General features: G+C 38.3%; 1 protein-coding gene across 1 annotated transcript in view; it reads left to right on the top strand.

The window, feature by feature from the left end:
• The window catches only part of pitpnm3 (PITPNM family member 3), a 118,167-nt gene that overhangs the window by 78,865 nt on the left and 18,012 nt on the right, over nt 1–21,290 (top strand). Inside the window, exons 9-11 of the mRNA XM_036562164.1 lie at nt 7,338–7,492; nt 7,816–7,986; nt 20,808–21,014. Coding sequence (XP_036418057.1) covers nt 7,338–7,492; nt 7,816–7,986; nt 20,808–21,014 — 533 coding nt within the window. The remainder of the gene's footprint in view (nt 1–7,337; nt 7,493–7,815; nt 7,987–20,807; nt 21,015–21,290) is intronic.

Here is a 21,290-nt window from a genome sequence, read left to right as displayed (position 1 = left end):
AGAGCAATTTGAGCGTTTGTTTCTTGCTGGTTGCACCAAGGAAGGCCAAAAACAGAATGAAACAGAAAGCTGAGATGGAGTGAAGAAAGAGAATAGGGAAGGAAGGGACAGGCAGAGAAGTGTGCAACTGCACATTGATTGATTCTAGCTGTAATCCTTTGGGCCAGGGTGGAATTTTGGAGGAGCCTAGAGAAGCGGGCGGAGGGATGAGAGAGCTGTTGTTCAAACAGAGGAAAGCTCCATCTATCACAGAGCGGAGACACAGAGAGTGAGAATAGCTGTTAAGTCTGAGCCTTGCGGGCTCGCAGATTTAAAAGAAGCACCTGAATCTGTCTAGATGGTTCACTTCACCTGTTCTTCTTTCACCCCAACCTCTTCACATATGTGTAGTGTTTCAAAGCACAGAATAAATGCTGTATGTATAATCATGTTGCTATTAGAAGGAAAATATTGTGTAAATGGGAATATATCATGCATATGTGGTTAACACAGTGTGAAGTCAAGTGGTCATGCATTCTCAATATCATAGTGATATAGCTTAAAATGTCTTCATTCACCAATGCTGCATTACATTACCTCATGACAGTATTAGCCAGTGTAATCAAGGACAAGGCTGCGAAACAGGAAGCAAATGTGAGTCAGTTTTATTGCGGTCGTGATTGACATTGGGCATCATAAAGCACCGGGGATCCAAGATCTAAACTAAGAATAGACAAAAACTAGAAAACTAGAAAAATGACAGAGCAGGAACAGCCACAAAGAGTGAACCGGCTGACTAAATGAATGAGCAAAACCGAGAGACAAACAATGCTGTGCAAAGAGCAAGGAGAAACAAAGAACTATATATACACATAGACGCAAATGAGACACAGCTGGGAATAATCGTTATGAGGCCAAGTTACAAACAAAATGCAGGTGGCTGAGATAACAAGGGGGCAGAGCTAGAGAGGAACAGAGGAGACAAGATCAGTGCTGCAATCCATTCCACAGGGTCCCTAAGCAGCGCTCTTATATTCCCTACACACAAGATATATAAAAAGTGCCAGTTGATTAAATGCCTTCAAAAAGAATGACCTGTAACATTATAATCAGAGTCATACAATTTGTGGAAATTTACATGGGGGTCTCCCTGGAGGTAAAGAAAAAAACATTTGATCACCAAACAAAATAAACATAATAAATAAATGAGTAATAAAACAAAATAATACGAGTAGTCCCTTGATGATCATTTTGTCATTACAGTATTATTTGACTCTCTCTCATTTTGTCTCACAATGGACTATTCTCCTTTTCCAGGCACGAAGTCTTTCAGTTCTACAGCGCCTTCAGCTCCTTTCTGTAATCAAATCACAGACATGATTTTACTGGCGTAACACACTGCCTCCCGTGTTCTATTGCTTAATTATTTACCAATAATGCTTATGATTACCCCAAGGAGTTTTTATAATAATGTGAGTCTTCTGGAGACCATTAACAGTCTCTGTAACTGGAGCACGTTCTGCCCTCAGTACAGCAGGCTGGCCTGCTCAAATAGCTAACAGGCTAACAGGCTCCTCCAATTATTCGAAAACAGGCTGTAAGTTTAAACCTTCATAGAAGGATTTATTAAAGAATATCTTACTAGAATGTTTGTTAGGTAACACTTTACTTGAACCCTGCTACATAACATTGACATAACAATGCCATAAACATGTGATAGCAGATGTCATATGCTATCATGAGTTGTCATGACAGATTATGTCCAGTATTATATCAGTGTCATGTTACCATTACCATTAGCTGTCATTACATGTCATAATGTTTGATGTTATAGTAGCTATCTAGAGTATGCAGCAAAAATTAGCATATGACATAAGCTGTCATGACATCAAACATTATAGCAGTGGTCTCGAACCCTGGTACTGGAGAACTGCCTTCCTGCAGAGCCTAGTTCAAAACACAATATGCCACACCTGCTCCAGCTAATCAGCTTCTTCCCAAGTCCCTGATTGGCTGAATCAGATGTATTAGATTTAGGTAATGGGTGGGGCAGCTTATTGGATACAGGTTGGAACTAAACTGCAGAAAAGTAGCTCTCCAGGACCAGAGTTGGACCATTGGTGGTAATATGGCACTGATTACCGAACAGAATCAGTCATGACAACCCATGACAACTTATGTCAATGTTGTATGGCAGTGTTTAAGTGTTATTATTGGTTAAAAGTTATAAATGTTTGTATTTAAGCTAGAACTTCACTAATAAAATATGAACGTATACTATCGTTACCTAAATACCCTGTTTTGTCCACTTTGTGTGGAACTATGAGGACATTTGAAATGCAGCTTGGGACAGAGAGATAGCGAGCCACAGTTTCACGCCAACAGTTTCACTCCAGCAAGTTCAAGCCAATGGCATTCAGCACATGTGCCGACACTTGTTTTGGTTTTTCTTAGCGAGATTTATGCTAATCAACATTTCAGTTGTTTTATATTGGTTTCCTTAACATTTATGATAAATTTGTGTTGGGCTAATGTTATATTTAAGCTTTAGGCTAAAACAAACTTTGGTTTGAATGCGTATAGAGATTCACAGGGTAAATATTACACAAACTACAGCTTATGTGGCCTGGATAAATGAATGGGTTATGTAGACATAATAGCTCAATTAACTTGCACTTAATACAGGGGCTTTATATGTACACATGTACAGGAATAAAACTTTACCTCAACCAGGCTTAAATTTAGCTTTAGGCGAAAACAAACTTTAGTTTTTGAATGTATCCCTGTTGAAAAAATCCATAGAAGCCATTGAGTGTTACTTTTTGTTTCTGATGGTTTCATGAAGTGTTTAGGCTTATGGTTTAACCGGTCACCAATGGTTGATTTGTATATTGGCAACGATATCCCTTCCTGAATGGTAAAATGCATGGTGACAAATACAACCAGCACAAACAGTGGCTGTTCACATCAGAGACGTTAAAAATGAAGGGACTGACTACTGGTTGAAATACGAATGGGAACGCTCGTAATGCTCAACTTTGCTATAAGCACTTTGTTTACATGGCACAATCGCGCTGTCCTGCTGCACATGCGTTCCACTGGCCTGAAACTGCTGGAGTGAAACTACAGGTGTACATCTGCAGCTCTGCAGTCAGACCATTCTCACCTAACCAGGGGAACTGTGACAGCTGGGACATCATATTAGCTTTATATAGCATTATTAGTATTTAAGCAGCTTCATGCTCAAGATTGTTAGTACACACTTGAAATCCAGTACAAACAATGCCTCTCATTTATGAAACATATGTAAATTATTTAGATATTCACAAATGATATGCTGTAGTTGCAACAGTAATCCCTCTTTGAAAACTGCCTTCGCCTTTGGGTCAGTGTCACTGTGAAATCACTTGGGTATTATCAATATTTCAACTGCATCCATATTTAAGATTAACACCGAGTTACACCAACATAGGCAGGTCCACAGCACAAGAAACAGAGGGTTTCTGTAATTCCCTTAAACAACCAGGTTGTTTGAACCTTCCATCCCCCTTAATAATTTTCAACCATTGCCTGTGAGGAAACTAGAAAGATATAGCAAATCTTTGTAAACAGCTTATTGAAAAGGAGCTATTTGGATTTGATTTGGCATTTAATGCATACAACAATTCAGTTTAGCAACTCTGTTGGTTAATGAAATGTATTCTTTGGCTTTCTTAGCTGATGATGGCTTTTTAATATAAGCTCTATAAACGGATGTGCTTAAACCTGGTGCTTTCACTGATTTACCAGCGCTTAGTTTGGCGAGCAGAATTTCAAAGATCCCATTTTCACAGATTTGTTTGCTGTGGATGATGAATGGGGACGTTCTCTATTAAGGATGACCAGATGATATAAAGGAAGAAAGAAGGATTTGCTGACTATCACAAATAAAGGTTAATGGCTCTGCAATGAATGGGCTTGTCCAGTGCAGACGAGCTTCATGTACCTTTGACCATTCCCCACTGTGTGGACCTTTGTGTCTGATGGCTTATTTGTAATTTTCCTTGTTGTTCAAGGAAGATGCCCATCTCAGACATCTTCTCCATGATTGTACACAGTCTAGGCTTCAACTGCATGGAACAATTTTCAATAGATTCTGATCACTAGTTGGTGCTTTTTGAAAATCATGTAAATCAGTTATGCCTATTGAATAAATTAGCTACACCTCGTGCCAAAACAAGCAGCATTTTCTAATATCTTGTTTGATGTAACAATATTGTTCAGTGATCTATTCCGCAAATAATTTGTGTAAATTTTTTTTTCATATATTTAATGTGTTAGCATGTTAGCTAGCTAGGCAACTTTAGTTTGTGTTCTAGCTAGAAAGCTCTCCCTCATTGTGAAGATCTGTGCAAGCGCAGTAAGGAGAACAACCCGAAAAAAAATGTGTTTTTTGTGTTTTACTGAGCCAAACACTACAAACTAGGTTTTTGTCTGATTTTACCAGTGATTACGAATAAGTTTTTGAAAAACATAAGGTAATTTAACCTTCGGTTTCAGATTTTTAGGTCACTCCCCATTCAAAGCGATAGTCTGCTCCTGTATGGCTGGAAATAACTGACCAGCAGCATTGGAAAGATGGCCGTCAAATTAACAGACTTTCTTATAAGGACATTGGCAGAGCTGTGCCATGCATACTGCTCCCCTCACTGAAAAGGACATTTGTTGCTGTTGTTGTTGTTTGTTGGTTGAAGGTGTGTGTATGTGTTGTTTGTGTTATTTAATGCTGAACTGTAGTGATATAGTGGAGGGATTTATGGAGGCATTGTATGGCTAGAAGTGGCCTGCCTACTCCCTGGCTGTGTTTGTGTGTGTGCCTTTCCTGCTGGTCTAAATAAAAGAGCTCTTCTCATGGCAGAAATATTGGCCTCTCCCACATCATATTCAGAATACATTTAGAATACATATTGATAAGACACATGGGAAAAACTTTGCTGTAATTTTTACTTAATTTACACAGCTTGCTGTTACTGGTTGGCAGTTTTCTTCATGTAATTCTTCTGTTAATTTGTTTCATGGAAAATTTAAATTAAGTTCTAAAATTCATAACTTTTTTTCTTTTCTTTTCTTTGTCATCATGTGCTTCAGTCCAGTCTATTAGGACCAAACATTCACACAACACAGTTGCAGAGTGTTGCAAAGACAAAGCAGCAGTGTGAACTTGCTTTTTCATCATTTAAAATAACTTGCATACTCGCTATTTACCAACTACGAAACAGCAAGGAGGTCAACATTCCTATTGATCATATATGGCCTTGTAGCTTGCTAACAAAATATAGCTGTGCTACTGATGTGAACAACAAAGGAGTCATTGTTGGAGTGAGACTGTTTTGGAGTGAACACCACAGGTTCAACCGCTCACTGTGTGTTTGTGTTGTAAGGAATTGCAGGTTGCCTAGTTGCTTCTTACCTGGACGTTTACTATGAGCACCTGTTTTAGTTTTACACAGAATCAAAATTGTTTAATAAAACATCAGTTCATCCAGGTGAACAGGTCTTTCCAGAAGTAGAAATCTTGATTCTTGAGCATAGAAAAAGAAACAGTCAGAGTCTGTTGTTGTGAATCAATATATCTGTATTCACACTGGCGAATAGTTTACACTTCAGCACCTGCTTCCATTTCAAAGTGCTTCTGCTGTACTGCTGCCTGAGGTGGACCTCACAAGTGTTGTTAGGTGCTCTCAGATGGCTTATCCGTCTGAAATGGTAAATAATGGCATCAGTGTAACATGTGGAGACACTGAGAATATGTCTTGCTTTAGTTCTACATTTTAGGACCCTGGCCTGAGTTAAAGATTTGAGAATTATTTATAGTTCTAAAAGTGTACTTTGGTATTTTATGGGGTAATATTAAGACTTGTTAAATGATTGAAATAATTAATTGCAATAAATTGCATTACTTTTGTGCAGTTAATAATGATTAATTGCATTTGACCCTGAAGTTTTTTTTTTAATTTATTTAAAAACGGTGCGTTTTGTTATAGCTCTATGAGTGGGCATTAGAATATATTTCAATAAATCAAAATTATTTTCATCATGTTTTACATGAACCTGGATGTAAAACTCAAGTAATTTCCATAGACTGAATGCAGTTTTCATCAGTGACATCCACTGAGAGCAGCAGTGACTCTATGTTCCAACCAATGAGTGTATACACCATATACACCTATCAGTCATAACATTATGACCACCTCCTAGTTTCTACGCTCGTTGTCTATTTTATCAGCTCCACTTACTATATAAGGACCTTACTATATAAGGACTATCAGGACCACTGAAGAACAGGGGGCTAACAAAGTATGCAGAGAAACAGATGGACTACAGTCTGTAATTGTAGAACTACAAAGTGCACCTATATAGTAAGTGGAGCTGATAAAATGGACAATGAGCATAGAAACAAGGAGGTGGTCATAATGTTATGCCTGATAGGTGTATATCATGTGTACAGTCAGAGGTCCTCCACGATTGGAGCCTCTCGTTCATACAGCTCATGTATTCTTGGTACAGTGGAGGCTCTCAAGGGAAATTGTAGCTTTCCACTTCGCTGTTGCCTTTGTCAAGTCAAGTCAAGTCAAATTTATTTATATAGCGCCTTTTACAACAGATGTTGTCACAAAGCAGCTTTACAAAGAATCCGGGTCCAAGCCCCCAGTGAGCAAGCCTTGGCGACAGTGGCAAGGAAAAACTCCCTCAAAAGGAGGAAGAAACCTTGAGAGGAACCAGACTCAAAAGGGGAACCCATCCTCCTCTGGTCGACACCGGATAAGAGGACAGACACAAAACAGTATAGTGGTATTGCTGCTTGTTAATTTATCCATAGGTCTCCCACAGTTTCTATCGTAGCATCATACAGAGTGTGCAGCTGGGCTTTAGCCTGCACTGCTGATGGTCCATGATGATGTCTTTGTGGCATTAAAATAAATTGTGGCATTAATCATTATTGTGTTCACTCATTATTAACACATTAACTTCGACAGCACCAGTGTTTTTATTTTAATTTTGTGTTGTAATATGGAAAATGAAATATCAAAATGATAAGTGTAGCTTATGCTTAAATGGACTGAAAATGCCCATGTCTCCCATGAAAATTAAATTGAAATGTTTCAACCTGCAAAATAATTCATTCTGACAGATAATTTGTGCACAGTATATCGAAATAAAATTACAAATTAGGTATAGACTTCTTATTTTATTAGTTGAGTTTAACGAGTGGCATGAAGTTTGTCCCATCCAGTCATCCCTGAAGCTAATAAATTCTTTATAAACCTGGTTAGGCCTCAAACTTATTCATGTATTTATTTCTATCTTTGTGTATGTAGTCTGATACAGGATGGAGTAGACCCGAAGTCAACAGGCAGCAGTCCAATTTTGAATCCAGGCCGTTTTGATTTCGAGGTTTCCGAATGTTTCCTGCTAGGCTGCCCACTCGGACTGGTGTTAGCCATGAGACGGACTGTGCTTCCTTCTGTACAGGGTGAGAGTCCCACAGCAAAGCACACTCACACACACATACACACAAGCACGAGCATGGATGTTCTCTAGCACATTACTCTTGACACATTGTCCTCTGAATGCACTGTTAGTTTCCGCCTGGCAAGCAGGCCAATTATTTTCAAATTTCCTGCCTTGCTTGCACTGCAGCAGAGTCAGCTGCAGTGCTGTCACCACAGTAGCCTTCAGTAGCACAGAATCTTCCACCTCTGTCATCTATAGAAAACAATCTATTTATTATGAAGCCTGTACTCTGCGTGTGCATTCTGACTCATATCCTCATTTCTGCTGGCTTCTTCACTGCAGTGACTCAGCTGCGGCCTGCCTGTTCTCAGATATTCAACCTGTTCTACCCTTCGGATCCCTCGGCCTCAAGACTGGAGCCCCTCTTGCACTCTTGCTTCCACCGGCTACCCCCATTCCCTGTGCCGCGTTACCAGCGTTACCCACTTGGTGATGGGCGCTCCAACCTCATCGGTGAGCTTGAAATTACATATAAAATCTAAAAAAAATCTCCATATTGTACAATTCCTAATTGGTTCTCCATTTATTCCATTACTCTGTTTACTCTGTTTACTCCGTTACTCAGCACAGTGGGCATCGCTTAGCTGACGAAACAGAATTAACAGTTAGCGTTCTCCTCCACATACATTGAGCTGTCCAATGATGTCACGTCAGCGGCAGTTTGAAAAAGATGGGGTGGCACTTCACATGACTCGCAGGAAGCACATGCTAGCTTTCACCCTTCCAGCTTGGTAGCATCATGTAATGGGGGAGATCTAACTAGCGAGTGGCATTGAATATGACCAAATTGTGGATAAAACTGGGTAAAAGTTAGTCAAATGAATAAGTGAATAAAACGTGGAGGTCCTTTCAACATCCAAAAGGTTTTTCACACTCATATAGTGAAGAGCCACCAGTTAGCATTATGCAAATTACATCATTATTTAAAGGTGGATTCCATTTATTTTTAGCCATATTAGCATATTTGGTTGAACTACTCTATCAAAGAGCCACCAATTTACATTATGCAAATCACATCATACTAATTGGTGGTACTAGCCTCTATACATTATTAGCCATGTTAGCATATATGATTGAGTTACTCTTTTTAAGAACCATCCATTTAAACTAATCATTTTTGGAGAACCCAAAGTGGTTCTTCTATGGCATCGCTCCAAAGAACTCTTTTCTAACATAAGCTGTAGTTATCGGTTCAGTGTATTTTTCAAAAAAGTCTGAGCCCCTATTTTTCCTTTTGTGCACAAACAGGCGTGGTTACACTCATATATGCAACAACTTTGTTTAGACAGAGCTTTCATGTTATGAGGTGCTGAAACAAAGAGTGTCAAAACACACCTGACCAATAATAACACACACAGCCACACATACACACAGTGGCTGTGGTCATGTGGCTCAATATAGGCTGTTTCCTTATGAAGAGCTCTGGAGAAAAGAGCCGTTTCTCCAAAGCCTACATTTTGAATCTAATTACAGTTCACCCCCTCCTTTCTTTTCCTGACTCCCCTGCTCTCCCTCAGGATCAGTGCTAACCTGAGCGTCTGTACGCCTCACACGCTCTCTGTGTGTCAGTCTAGCCACAGTAATCCCCAGAGCAGCAGGCTGCCTTTCTCCATAATGAGATGCTGGTTTATTTAGAGAACATTATAGCCTAGTTTTGGGACACAGACACATATTTAACCAACTTGTCTCTACTTCTGCTTTGCCCTATCTTTTAAACTAGGCTCCCAGCAAGAAAAAATAATAACTAGGGCAAGTTTTTCTGAGCTTTTGGTGTATTGAGCACAAAATCTCATAGGAGAAAGTTTTCTTTTTAAAGAAAGGCATCTGAAGAAACATAATAACCTATTTACCAAAAGTTAAGACAAAGAAGTCTTAGGAAGAATATATCACTGTCGTTTCAAAGCCTCATAGCTTTACGGGTGAAGGAAAATTATTGTACTTTATACATTAAAGTCAGCGTGAATCCAAAAGCATAGCACATTGCTCTTCCATACTGTGACATTTCTGAATGAAACATTTCAGGAGAGACTGTGAGCTAGTTCAGCATTTTGCTTGATGGTAGTTGGTGGGAGGGATGATGTTATTGGTTAATATCATTATTTCCTGCCCACTGGTACAAGTTGATGTAATCAAAACACAGAAGACAATTTACGAATCTGTTTTGATGGAAGATTATAGAAAAACAAGAATTATGCTTTTTATTTGAATTGATATCACAAATATTAGGGACATGAACTCAGTAGGTGAAAAAGTCCATTTTGAATTTCAGGTTAACTTTATTGTTACAAGATTTTCTTCCATTTGGACCATTTGTATTAGTCCTTCTGTCATGAAATGTTCACACAATGGTAAAGTTTTCAAAACGTGTTGAAAAATGAAAGTTATGACGTTCTGATCTGGCAGCAACAACATAATGTATATTGCCACTCTCATAACAAAACCTTGGATCTCTGAAATGGTAATTGGGATGAATCATTAATGTAACAAGATAATCACTAGTGATTGTGGATCAGTTCTGTTGGTCTATTCTGCAAGAAATGTTTATACAATGTAAGGGTAGCTGATGTCTACAGTTGTGAGTGAAAGTTTTAACGCCCCTGGCCAAATTACATGTTTTGTTGAAAAAATAGATTAAAAGAAGACTTAAATATGGCATTTTTCTGTAAATTTTAGTGTACAGTTTCTGTTTCTTAGCTGAGTGTAACATGTTGGAAAAAAAGTTTTTTTTTGTTTTTTCCCTGTTTTTTTCAGTCTGTTAAATTAGGCAAATAAACAGTACTTTTACATATACGAGTTCAGTTCCCTATAGAGGATGTTTTAATTTATTTTCACTTATAAAATCAATAAAACATATAATTTCACCAAGGGTGCCCAAACTTCAGCATACGACTGCATATGGATCATTCAACTGAATTGGTTCAAAGTCAGAGTAGAAAACACATCTCAGATTTTTAACTGACTTCAACTTTAGACTAAAATCATTGCTTAAAATGACCCTAAACCTTATTTATGTTTATTTTGTTAAAACAAGTGATTTTACATTCCATTTTACACTATCAATATAATACTAACACCTCTAAATGTTTCAGTAGTGACTATTTCAGTAATGACAATTTTAGTAATTTTGAGCATAACTCTAAAATGTCAGCCTGTACATGACTAGCAAACACAGCTTTGAACAGTTGAACACATAAAATGACAATATTTTTTATTAAAACACAAAAACGTTAATTACAGAAAATGTGTGTTTTTTAATGTTACACACAGACTTTGGGACACATTTACCTCAAAACGATGAGATCTAATTGCTCACTATGTGACAGCAAGGATAGCAAGGCAGAGCCTTACTTTAGTCACTTCCTGCTCTAAAATGCAGGGGTGTGGCTAAAATAAGACTCCACCTATGGTCTAAAACTCTTTGTGTTTTGGTAGTGACATGAAAATGTGGGATGGCATTTTTTAACAGTTTTTTTTAAATTATTTTTATTTAAAAATTAAACTATATGATAAATCTACATCTTTCAGTTTCACTTTGAAAGACATCAGAAAGATCTTTTAAAAACAATATTAAAAAAAATCAATAAATGCATTGTTTAAATCATCATTGCTTTTTTAGATCATAACATAATCCTTGCAAATATCTGAGATCTGAACATTTAATGTTTTATTATAGTTTTTTTTTCACTGTGGAATTGCAATTTGAACTACTTCAGCAGACAGGGCCATATGTATGTGGACTTTTAGTCCAAGATGTCTTGTTTTTTATTTAAAAAAAATGTGTACATTGTGTTTTTACTACACCTGAAAATCTATTTTAATGTGCATGGTCTCTGACAGGAAGCTCTGTTCATACAATATTAGTATAGTTGTGTGCAGTGGGACTTGGCCCTCATTAAAACTGTGATCTCATGTCACAGCAGCAGTCATCCAGAGAGGAAAGGATGACTCGCAGCCTCTGAGGAAATAAAAAAAAAACAGATTTTCAATTAGGTGACTTCACTCCACTGACCATAAGAAGCAGTTGTCAAATATTTGGCAGAGAGATATAAAAGGATAGATATAAACACATACTCACAAACACACACACACACATACACACACATACACACACACACACCTACTCTCAAATGCACAAGCGCCCACACACACACTTATGTCCACTGGCTGGTTTAATGCAGTAATTAATTACTGTAGCCACATGGAGTGGCTCTGGAGCGGCCTCCCATGTGTAAGGTAGTTCCATCATTACAGTCATCACAGATCCGCTCTGCAGGCCTTTTAATGTGATTAATGTCTCTAATATCCAGGAATAGCCGGGCTGTTTGCTTGTTTATGGGTTTTCTGGGCACTCGCATTGACTTCATTTGTGGACTGATTGAAAATCTGAGCCATTCATTCCGCAGGCAAGAATTATAGCGCGAGGCTGGAAACTATGGCCCTTGTAGACAGGCACTGTGGAGCTATTTTTCTCATTTATTTTCTTTATTCTTTTGGTTTTTATCGTCTCTTGGGCTCAGAGCTCATATTCCCTCTCTCTTGCCTGTCAGAAATCTCTCAGCTTGCGTTCAGCAGCTCTGTGGAGCTCTATGTGCCCTGTCTGGCCTTCATATCTTCTCTTCAAACCAATCTTTTCAAGGTCTTCCGAAAGTCCTCTATCTAGACAGCGCCTGGCTAGACCATGCCTGTATTTCTTACTGTATATGACCCGTTCATTTTTGTTCTGATTACCTCCCAGGGGTGTTTCATCCGAGTGGATTATTTCATACAGAGAAACAGGCTGCGTTTTAGTCTCTAGGCTCTCTCTCCAGTGTTCAAAGAGAGGCCCTGTCTTGCTTCTGGCTGACTGGCTGTCTCTTTGCCGGTGCCATCTCTGACTGTCTTTCTCTCTTTCTCGCTCTCGTCTCTCCCATCTCCCTTTCTCTGTTTCTGTCAGTCATTGTTACACAGACAGGCAAAAGACAGGCCGGGAAAAGGGATGTTTTGTACAAACGTGTCTCTGCTCGTGTGTATTTTTCGGCAGGTCGATAAATGAGCATTTATGTCTGTTTAAAGATGAATGAAATAGTTTGATGAATCATTCTGACAATAGTGTTAGATGTTGCTCAGTAGTTTTTCTGGATCTACTATGTATTAAGCAGTAGATTAAACACTTGTAGAGCCCAATAATGTAATAATTTCCCAATAATGTAATAACACCCAGAAGCGTAATAATATTGTGCAGTTAGCTGGGCCTAAAATGTAATAACACACCTTAATGTAAAAACTTGCCCAATAATGTAATACAATGTCTAAACTGATAATATAATAAAATGTTTGTAATGATCATATAATATCTTATTTCATACCTTATTCGTATTTTTTTTTTTCAAATAGACGATAGGCATCTGCTCTTAAAAGTAGTATATCAATTATTTTGGAAAATAATTCCAGTAATGTAATAGTGTATTATATATTGTCAGCCTGAAATGTAATATATTTCTACAATTTAATAAGACATTACATTATCATTAAAAAATATGATTATATTATCAATTTAAATATTGTATTACATTATTGGGCAAGTTATTACATTAATGGGTTTTGTTATGTTTTTGACCAGGTTAAGTGCAAAATATTATTATATTTCTGGGCACTATTACATTATCAGGACATTCTTGCAATATTGGGTTCTACAAATATCTTTATCACCGTAAATATCTTATCTTTAGTCTTCATGAACCTACTAACTAATACATCAATGAAATGTAATGATTAAAGTACGTACAAATGTATGACAGCGTGCAGCAGCAATTCTAAAAGTTACGTCACTTTGCCCACAACTCATTTAACAAACCATTTTAATTGAATCAAAGACATTTTTTCCAAAATGTTTTATTGTATTGCAGTGTCACATTGACTAAACACACAAATGTAAAATATTCTGACGTTTTTATTGCATCACAACTATACACATCAGATGCAATGCTATTTTTTTAGTTTGTATTGTTCATTCTGCAACAAAAACAAACAAATGGAATGGGCTCTGTGTCTTCAAGTGCAAAAAGACATACTTTGCTCTTCACAAAACAGGCAAATGGTAAAACTGTGTGGGCTACTTTCCATTTAAGACAAAAAAAATTTCACCGCCTCATTCAAGAGCTGGAATTTTATGAGAGCTTTTGCAAAAAGCTCAGTTGTCTGTAGCCCAGTTTGAGCCCCATTTGTGCTGATTTTGGAAATGCTAACACCATCCGTGACAAAGCAGAGGACAAATAAATCCTTTGAATGTTAAATCTATTTTCAGCTAATCCATCATCTTCGCTGTTGCCATGGCGACACCAGAGACCGCGGTGATCGGTCAGTTACTTTATATTGCCTGCAGAAGTTTACAAAAATAATCACTTTCCAAAAAATGCTATTTGGTGTGTGAGATATCATCAGCTATACATCTGTTCAGATTTATTTATAGACGTCCAAATAAATCACACTGGCCTTTATTCTAATATCTTAAATAGAAAATGTCTTATTTGGTCTCTTACATTGCCTAGTTTTGAATTATCATTCATTTCATGAATCCTTGAGAATTATCAGAGTGTAAAACTTGAATATGATTAGTTTCAATAAAACTCACGCAGTAATATCACAAGAAAGAAAACTGCTTGGACCCCTAATTAAGGATCAGTTAGTTTTGCACTTTTGCTGCAAACAGTTTAGTATAGTTAAAGCCGTGTTCTGTGTTAATAAACATATTACTGCTCATTCTCCATTCCATTATTACATTTTTATGTATCATGTTAGTGTTGCTTCCAAACTTTTGGGCTACAGTGTATCTGGCAGTATTGATTAATAATGGTCTTCATGAGCTTTCCTTCCTCACACAATACATATTAAAGAGCAGAATAAACACCTTCACCACTTGTATTCTTGATAAGGCCTGTAACTAATGTGCTAATGAAATGTAGCCATCACTCTCTCAGGACATGCCTCATCTCTGTGTAAAGAGCGGTGCGATTTCCTGTGTTCTCTCAGTCCTTGTTATATATTAGCCTGGGATGATTCCTGATCACGCACCTGAAAAGTGTTGTGCTGCATTTGTATTCTGCTACTGCTCTTTAGTGACAGGAGAAATTAGACGGAGCTGTGCTGCCTTCTGCGCCTGACGAAAAAAGAAGTCTGCGGAAAAGGTCAGGCTCAGAGAGCAGAGTGGTTAACCCAGCAAAACTGTGCATGGTGGTCAGACCAGCCCAGTGGGTGCCTGCAGTAGGTTTTTGCAGCATGTGGCTGCACTGTGCCATATGCATTAGAGTACAGTGACATTCTATGCACGCTTTGTTCCTGCTGTTCAGAGATAGCAACAGAGCTGGAAAAAGCAATACAAATTCAGGGCCTGTGTCTGATGAACTGCTGTGATAGGGCTATTCGTGTTTAGAAATCACATGCGCAGCCACCCTTTCTCATTTCACATCCTCTCCATCTTTCCTGCTCTCTGAACCTCACCTCTCCAAATTAGGATGTGGCAAAAATATAGCATCATGATACTTACAACAGCGAATCACTCATTTAAATGGATATAATTTTTTTTGTTGTTTTTTGACTGATATTTGCAGAAATAAACTGCTGGAGTTCTTAAACTTTAATCCAAGTGGTCACTTGCATAAAACATCAAATGTTGGCTCAAACTTTTCCCATTTACCTTAAATGATCTGCATAAAATCTCTTCAGGGAAATGTGTAAAGCTATACTATGAAATATATTTTGCTAAAATTAAAAGGATGTAGCATTACTGAGGCATAACAAAAAAAAAAAAACACGCTAAAACATGGTGTCTGTGAGCTGTAAAGCCTAAAATAATAAGTCAGAGGTGTTGGGGTGGATACATTTTTTTGTAATGATGTCACAAGTACAGGCTCAAAGGAAGGTCTTGTTCAAGGTCTCAAATGCAAAATCTGTATTATACTGATGAAGATATGATGACAGTACTAGATAATTTACTTAGATCCTCCAAAGATATGTTGTTCAGCAAGCTTTGACTGAGCACAAGCAACATTACAAACTATTCTTCTGCACACTGTGTGCAATTATACATTTTCACCAGAGAGGTCTTCAATTCCAAAACTTACATAGATTTAGAAAAATACGTAGTAGTTTTTGACCCTGAGAAGGTCTAAGCTGCAGTGGACTGTGCTTGAGTGTCAGAGGAGGGTCTGGCAGGGGAGGGGATGGTGATATAATCCCAATTTTAACAAGAAAATATCATGATGGTTATTTTTCACATAGCATCTAGGCCTACAAGTCTGATTCAGAAATAAATCTAGCCTGAGATATCACAGAAATCTTGTAGCACAATGTAAAGTGAAGTAAGTCATGTGTTAGCAACAGCAGCCACATGTTGCCTTAATGTTAACATAAACATAAGTAGAGAAAATAAGTATTCTAGTAGAATCACAATTCATTTATCTAAAATGCCCTTAATTTGGCACTCAGTTGCAGTGCAAGTGATATACGTCATATGGACAGAAATACTGGGACACACCTCTTAATCACTGAATTCAGGTGTTTCATTCAGTTTCATTGCCACAGGTGTAACCTATCAAGCACCCTGCCATGCAGTCTGCCTTTACAAACATTTGTGAAAGTTCGGGTCATTCTAAAGAGCTCACATAATGATATCACGTGTACAGGCTCAAAAGAAGGTCTTGTTCAATTTCTAGGTTTCACATGCAAAATCAACATTATTCTGATAAAGATATGATAACAGTAGTAGATACTTTACTTACATCCTCCAAAGACATGTTGTTCATCAAGCTTTGACTGAGTTCTCTTTGAATATGCCTTCAACCCACTCGCAATCATCAGATTTATCCCTCAGGGAAGGGGTCCGAAGCACAGCTGACGTTACAAAATATTCTTCTGCATACTGTGTGCAATTGTCATTTTTTACCAGAGAGGTCTCCCATTTCTTTAAAGTTTTTAAACATGTTTCTTTAAAGAACAGTCCATTGAATGGTTCTTTCAACCCTTTTAAAAGAACATACCCGAGCTGTGGTTACAGGCTTTTTATAATCAGTGTAAATTTGTTTTTCAGGCAGTTATTCTAGAAGTACTGATGATACCTATGATATATTAAAAAAAACATATTGTGATATTATTTATCACAATAACAATAACACTTTCCACCCCTACATCCACTGCCACTCACATTCTCCCACAGTAAAAATCCCCGCTTCTTCCTTAGCCCGCTCAAACAGGCTCATGTCATGATCGCCCAATGGCTTGCCACTCACAAGTCCAATGGGCTGGCAAATGAGAAGAGCCAATTGTTGCAATGACACCAGACCAGAAAGGTGCATCTCTGCCACCTGTAGCAGCTGTGATTCACATTGGAACAGGTCACTGCGCACACATAAACACACAGAAACGTGTGTACCAGGCTGTGGCTGAAGCCGTTATATGGCCCTGTCTAATGGGATGTTTTCCACACAGTCGCCCAGTGTAATGAAAACACATTCGATTTGGCTCTATCAGGAATAGCAGGCTGTGTGGAAGACGCATAGCTATAAAGGGAGAGATTAGCCGTGGTTAACACTCAGGGAATTTATGAGAGTTGAAAGGCGAGTGCTTGATTTACATTAGGAAACATTTAGCTCTTCTCCACAGACACGAGGAGCTAGATGCCTCAGCCGTGTTTGGAATAAGTGAAAGAAAACCTTAGTTTACGTTTATTTCCTAACACACTAAAACTATTCCATTTTCTGTCATGGAGCAAATGCATTCTCTTTGTGACTCAGCTTGAATATAGGGTTCTATAACACGACACCCCTCTCACACACACACACATAAGATAAGTAGATGAGTAAGTGGATACTTAGAAAAGAAGGTCAATTGAATAATGTCATTTCATCTATTTATAGTTGAATGAGTAGCTGTTCACTTTAGAGTTAGAAAAACAACTCTTTACAGCAGTTAGTCATCACTGTGTCTCAATAAAAATGCAGTCAAATCTACAAATAGTAAAAGAAACAAAATCCAGTGTGGACAATAGAGAATTCACACTGTTCCAGCAGTAAGACTGGTAGGACGTTGTTGATATGCCAGTATCAGGCAGATAATGTAATGCATATACCAGCAGATAATGCTGAATAGATGGGGGGAAAAATGATCTGAAGGCCTGAGTGATAGGGCTATGTAATCAGATATTGCTGGTGATGGACAAGTAACCCAATAGTGATGCTTCAAAGGTCATAATTGCCATGTTAAGGAAGAGCGTTGATTGAGAACTAGACTAATGTAATTCTCAACAGCTTGCTAAATACTATTAAAATATGTGTAAATGCATTATTTTTATTATTGCCTTTTACTATTAAAACAATGGATTATTATGGGGCATTAATAAGCCATTAGGCATCAGTAGATTAAATGTTTGACTGTCTCTGCTGTGTCTTCCCAGAGTGTCTCATACTCTCTGAGGAAAATCCTCATCATTTTCTGTACAGGTTAAGTGTCCCAATGGTTCGGATGAGTTACTTCATGGTTTCTAGCTTCAGAGTTCCAGATTTCCTCCATCATGAAGATGGAAAACACCTCTTTTTTAGATGCACCTCTTTTTTGGAACTCAGTCAGTTGTTCACATTTAGCAGTCCGCATACCAGCAGGAGTTTGTGAATATGCTTCAAAATTTTAGAATGAGAGGTGAAATAGTTTAGTGCCAAAGCGTATTGAGATATTTAATATTAAATTATTTAATATAATATTTTCAGAAGATTTAAATTAAACCAGTTAATACTTAAAAGTGTATAAGCTAAAGATACCACAAGAAGAAGGCCTAAGATGCAGCAGATCATATGTGAGTGTCAGAGGAGGGTCTGGTGGGGGAGGGGATGGCAATATAACCCCCAATTTTAACAAGAAAATATCATGATGGTTATTTTTCAGATAGCATCTAGGCCTACAAGTCTAATTCAGAAATAAATCTAGCCTGAGATATCACAGAAATCTTGTAGCACAATGTAAAGGGAAGTAAGTCATGTGTTAGCAACAGCAGCCACATGTAGCCTTAATGTTAACATAAACATAAGTAGAGAAAGTAAGTATTATATAAGAATTTTAATTAATTTATTTAAGATGTCCTTAATTTGGCACTCAGTTGCAATGTAAGTGATATACACTAGGGGTGCGGGAAAAAATCGATTCTTAGATGCATCGCGATGCGGACGTGAAAGATTCTGAATCGATTCACAAATGTCAAAAATCGATTTTCTAAATATTTAATGTATAACATGTTGACAGAACGCAAAAGGCGGATCTTGGAAGTGCGGAAGTGCAGCGCCCGGACAGTCTGTGGCGGCACATAACAAAAACACAAGTGGAAGACCGAGAAATCCGACCGGCTCCCTCTGCATTAAAAGCCAAGTTAGATGAGGAGTCACACCCCAAATGTTAAGAAGAGACATGTTGTCCTTTCAACAAAAATGAAACCATCTTGGGAGCCACAACATTTAATGTCCAGTATGTCTCAGTATGTGTTAATGTCCTAGTATAGGCTAAACAATATAAACGAAAATGCAGATTTACTTTGCTGTGCTTTAAACTTTAGCTATAGCCGCTTTCCTCCCATCTCCGCCAGAAAACTTTTCCTCAGAAGTAGATCAGATAAATGTCTCTCAACGTTCGACTGCTTCTTGTTCGAATTTACCCGTTCCACCTTAATTCTAACTGAGGCGCTGAATGTAAATGCGGCACCATTTAAGGTGGAACGGGAGAATTCGAAAGAGAAGCGACTTCAGCTTCGCCACTTTTTAGTGTTTGACAGTCTCTCCTTGCAGATTTAACGTACCAGGAAACCAACTGCGGTGCTTATAAATGCGAATAACGCATCGTTGCTAGGTGACCTGCAGTCTGCATGCCGGTTCTCAGTCGTTGCGAAACAGGGCTTTCGCGCTATGTTGCACACGTCCCGTCTCGAACATATATTACTGACACAGCGATTCCCCTGCCCCATTCTCTACAACGAGACCAAAACCGAAGTTATAAAATCACTAAAGAAAACAGGTAGAATAGCTGTAATGCGCTGCGTGGACATCCACTGCCACTGGATCTTATTTCACCGTAACTGCGCATTTTATCACAGATGAGTGGCAGCAGCGTCTCGTGCTCCAAACAAGAGCACTGAATGAGAGCCTTGTAGTTGACTTGCCACATCACTTCCATTTGATTTATTAATAAAAGATATTGGAAGTAAATTCATTATTGATCATTACAAATACTTTGGTTTAAAGGTACCAAGTCACTTTAAATAACAACACTGAGTCACTTAGTCACTTTAAAATGTATGTTGTCTCTTTATTCTGTGTATATTTTGTGTATATTTAATATATTTCTGTTGGTTTTTCTTGTATTTTTATTTTTAATTCTGTCGACATGTATTCTGTGGACTGACAAATCATCCTTCTCTATCTGGCAGTCTGATGGACAGGTCTGGGTTTGGCGAATGCCAGGAGAATGTTATCTGTCTGACTGCACTGTGCCAACTGTAAAGTTTGGTAGAGGAGGGATAGTGCTATGGGGTTGTTCTTTTAGGGGTTGCCCTAGGCCACTTAGTTCCAGTGAAGAGAAATTTTAATGCTTCAGCAGACCAAGACATTTTGGACAATTGTATGCTTCTTGGGAACAATTTGAAATTGTGACTTTGTGGAAATAGTTTGGGGAAGGCCCTTTTCTCTTCCAGCATGACTGTGCCCTAGTGCACAAAGTAAGGCCATAAAGGGGGGACCAACCTATGGATTTAGAATGGGATGTCATAAAAGCTTTTGCAGGTTTAATGTGTAGGTGTCCCAATGCTCCAATACTTTTGTCCATATAGTGTATATCTTCTAAATGTATTTATTTATTTATTCATTTATTTATTTATTTATATGAAATATAAATAACTGATGAAAAAAGATGCAAAAAAGGGTGTTTGGTGTCTTGTTGTTGGCTAGATATTTCTGGCTGTAGGGCAGTGGTGTTTGTTCAGGTTGACCATGGTGCTTTCAGGAAGCCATCTTAAGTGAAATCCCTCAGTTGAAGTTGTTCATTATAAAGCTTTGTAGTTTTAATGCAAACAAATATTGGATCATTATCAGCCAGTCCCTAGGGTTTCAGTGGCAGGAAAAACAGTTGGTATCATAACATAGTTACTGATACATGCATACAGTGTGCTGCTGTGATGTGGATAAGCAACAAAGAAATAGAAAGTATCTACATTTTAGGAGCACTGATTAATTTCACTAATGCGTCATGTCACTATCTCCTTGCAGCCGATGACATCCACAGCCACACTGATGTGTTCCTGGATGGGAGTCCGGCTCCAGGGGCCGCTCCACCCCCGTCCTCCCCGAAGGCGGATGAGGCAGAGAGAGCAGTGAAGCTGGTGGGTGGCGGGGGCCGCAGGGCCAGCCTGACCAGCATGGATAGCCAGTCATCCGGCTGCTGGGAAAGCAGGCTCAGCTGCACCATTGCCAACAGTGAGTGGGTTGTTTCAGTAGGCACACTTTCCATTCTGCAAGCTAAACTCACCCACACCAGCTCAGCACCGCTCTATTCTATTAGTCATGTTCTTTCATCTGTGGAGTTAAACCCATTATACATCATCATTCTAGCTCAAATAGAACTTCTAGTGCTGTCTATATTCTGGCTGAACTGCATGTAAACCCAGTAAAACACATCTACGGCAGTCTTTATTACCTTGAAAGCTTTAATGTGCTATCCATTAGCCCTAAGCAGAACAGCTTTAATGACAC

The sequence above is a fragment of the Colossoma macropomum genome, unplaced genomic scaffold, assembly GCF_904425465.1.
Source record: "Colossoma macropomum unplaced genomic scaffold, Colossoma_macropomum, whole genome shotgun sequence".
NCBI lineage: Eukaryota > Metazoa > Chordata > Actinopteri > Characiformes > Serrasalmidae > Colossoma > Colossoma macropomum.
The sequence above is the reverse complement of the archived record's forward strand: the minus strand, read 5'-3'. Positions and strand labels throughout refer to the sequence as shown.